This window comes from Oppia nitens, unplaced genomic scaffold (genome assembly GCF_028296485.1).
Source record: "Oppia nitens isolate AA-2021 unplaced genomic scaffold, nextdenovo-longstitch-racon4-pilon3 scaffold5_pilon_pilon_pilon, whole genome shotgun sequence".
In the NCBI taxonomy this organism is placed as follows: domain Eukaryota; kingdom Metazoa; phylum Arthropoda; class Arachnida; order Sarcoptiformes; family Oppiidae; genus Oppia; species Oppia nitens.
In genome coordinates this window covers 3,307,639-3,310,690 of record NW_026533243.1, presented here as the reverse complement: position 1 = coordinate 3,310,690, position 3,052 = coordinate 3,307,639, and the positions used below count along the sequence as shown (strand labels likewise).

At 24.4% G+C, this 3,052-nt stretch overlaps 1 protein-coding gene across 1 annotated transcript; it reads right to left on the bottom strand.

Moving 5' to 3' along the window:
* Nucleotides 1-1,533: 1,533 nt before the first annotated feature.
* On the bottom strand, nucleotides 1,534-2,835 carry LOC128961831 (uncharacterized). The gene has a single exon (XM_054308121.1). The coding sequence runs from the start codon at nucleotides 2,817-2,819 to the stop codon at nucleotides 1,566-1,568; it is 1,254 nt and encodes a 417-aa protein (XP_054164096.1). The 5' UTR covers nucleotides 2,820-2,835; the 3' UTR covers nucleotides 1,534-1,565.
* Nucleotides 2,836-3,052: the final 217 nt, after the last annotated feature.

Here is a 3,052-nt window from a genome sequence, read left to right as displayed (position 1 = left end):
TGATAATAATACTATTATATAATTCAAACAAATATTGTATTAATAATTTTAGTAAAAACTAAATTGTATGCTTAAAATTTAAACAAAATAAAATTTCATACAAATTTTAACCACATAATATTTTATGTATTAATACTTAAATATTTTTTATACACTAATAATTTTTATATGATACTTAAAATTTAAATATAAAAATATTTGGTGTCACAAAATCGATGACCAATAATAAATTATACTGTTATAAGTAAGGGACAAACTTAATAAAATTTTATGATTAAGTTTATTTCTAGAAATAAATAAATTATAGCTTACAAATAAAATTGGCAAAAATAGAAAATTTCTAATTAGTTTGTAGTAGAAAATGAGATCCTAATGTTAATTTGTTTATTCAATATTTATTTATTTATTATTATTCATTAATAATTAGTATATAGTATATTTTATAGGATTAATTTAAAATTAATTTTAATATTTTTTTAACTGTTTACAATAATAATTAATTTATAACATAAAGTTGTATTATTCGATTTAAACTTTGATATATTTATAATAATATCATTATAGTGATCACTGCTTTGATCATTAAATCACTAAATGATGTTATTTTTTGTTTTTTGTCGACAGTTTTAATAACATTACAATAAGTTTTGTATTTTAATATATATTTTTTTTAATTGATAAATTTAGTTTAGTTTTTTCATTTAAGGTTAAACTTTATTTTTTTAATATAATGTCAAATACATCTACAAATTATTTATTATAAACTAAAGCATTGAAGTTAATTAAATAACATCTGTATCGATATCGAAGAATAGTTTAATATTATTAGTAATTATGTGTTTTAATTAAGTGTCTATAAAAACTATATTAACTATTTAATAATTATATATTGAATATTATAAAATTTTGTCTAATTATATATCATACAGTATTATGTATAAAATTATCACATTTCTGGTCTTTCTCTCTCTCTCTCGTCATAAGTAACTAAAGACCAACAGTGTTATCACTATTGGATAGTAATGCGCTGATGAATGACAGACAATTGATATCTAAAACAAATATTACAATAAATTATCCTTAATTTAAGGCCAAAATCGGCTAAACTTATACCACAAATTTTATGAATGATTAAACCTATTTAATAAATATTTGTTATTAGATTTGTTGTATTATTTTTTCACAATTCTTGTGTTATTAATGTATTAATAATTAAGATATTAAATTGTATTCATTAAAATTAAAACAATAGCAATTTCAATAGCAATATTTTTACTATACAAACTGATCCAGCTATACAAGCAATCTATCGTAAATTGTATTATATCACGGGATTCTCAAAAATAACTAAAAATATTCACAAATATGAGCAATGGGTTGATTGTAATAATTACCGAATTTCATATAAATATTAATGTTAGTAAAGATCAGAAATATCAAAATACTATATAACTAATCAGATTACCGTAATGTTGCTATTTATTGTTTTTAATTATTAAATTGTTAAGTATTTTTTTGTTATAAATCAATATAAGAAAATATATGTAAATTTATTTACGCTTTTGTTATTGTCGTTGTTCAACAAGAGTCCAATCAATTATTTCATTAATCCATGGATGAGATAATACACCGAACATATCAATTCTTTCATTAGAATTTGGTTCTAATAGTTTGACCAAAAGATCGTTGGCTTCTGTATCGATATTTTTGGGTAAATTATACTTTTTATGTTCCATATTATAGAGCATTGCCTCCAAGTTTGAGGTATCAAAAGGTGTTTTTCTGGTAAACATTTCATAGAGACAGACACCGAGTGCCCAAACATCACATTTAAAAGGATTATTGTCTTTAAGTGCCTCTTCTTTGCGAAACTCGCGGTAGACTTCAAGTCTTATAATTTCGGGCGCCATATAAGCCCGGGTGCCGGCAAAGTGTGCGCCTTCTATCTTACCCTTCTTAGTCTTGTATGCCTTTAATGCCAATCCATAATCACTAATACGGACTTCTTTTTCGCAATTTTTTTGGTTATACATTAACAATATGTTTTCAGGTTTGAGATCTTTGTGTGCAATGCCTTTTCTGTGGAGAAAAGCCAATCCCTGAGCTATTTGTGCAAAATATCTTTGTATATCCTCATCAGTCAATTTAGTTAAATCATTATATAGTGTTTTTGAATCGGCGAACTCCATCAATATATAAGCTAAAGTAGTCTTATTGTATTCAATGATAAAACATTTATCTAATTTGATAAGAAATGGATGGTTATGTTGTTTTGCTATTTTCATTGAATAGATTTCACTTCTAAGACTTATTAACATTTTCTTTCTCTTCTCCTCTTTAATGATTATCTCTTTACAGGCCATCTCTTGTTTATTACCATTTTTATGGGTATAAATAGCTTTATAAACAGTGCCGAAACCTCCCTGTCCGAGCTGTTCGAACAGTTCATAACCCAAATGTTTGAGCAGATCCCGTGGTGCAGAACAGTTACCATATGGAAGCCTATATGTCTTATACAAGTCATCTTCTGGTATTTCTGTCGGTGACATTATCCATAAATTATTAGTAGATTTGGTATCATCTGTCTTAATATCTGTCGTTTTCTTGTCATTGCTTGAATTCATTGTGTGATAAAAAGAGACCAACTCTTTACTCATTTTGGTCGGTGTTTTCGGTCTATTGAACTGTTCATCACTTGATTTAACGGTAAGAACTCTATTCTTGTTTTTCTTAATAACTTTTGTCGATCTTTTGTGAGTTGTTTTATGAGTTAATCTATTTTTGTCTTTACTTCCAAAACAACAACATAAACAACACATTATATTAGATTTCTTTAACGATTAAATTATTAATTTTTTACTGAATCTAATATTTATTTTTAAAATTTAAATAACAATAATATAGTAAAAACAAATACAGTATAGTATTATATCGCGTGTACTTTCAATTATCATTAATTCTAAATTTATGTACAAAAATGTTATGAATATATACTTATTTTATTTATTACTACAACTTATTGAAGAATATGTATTATAAATATCGGCAAATT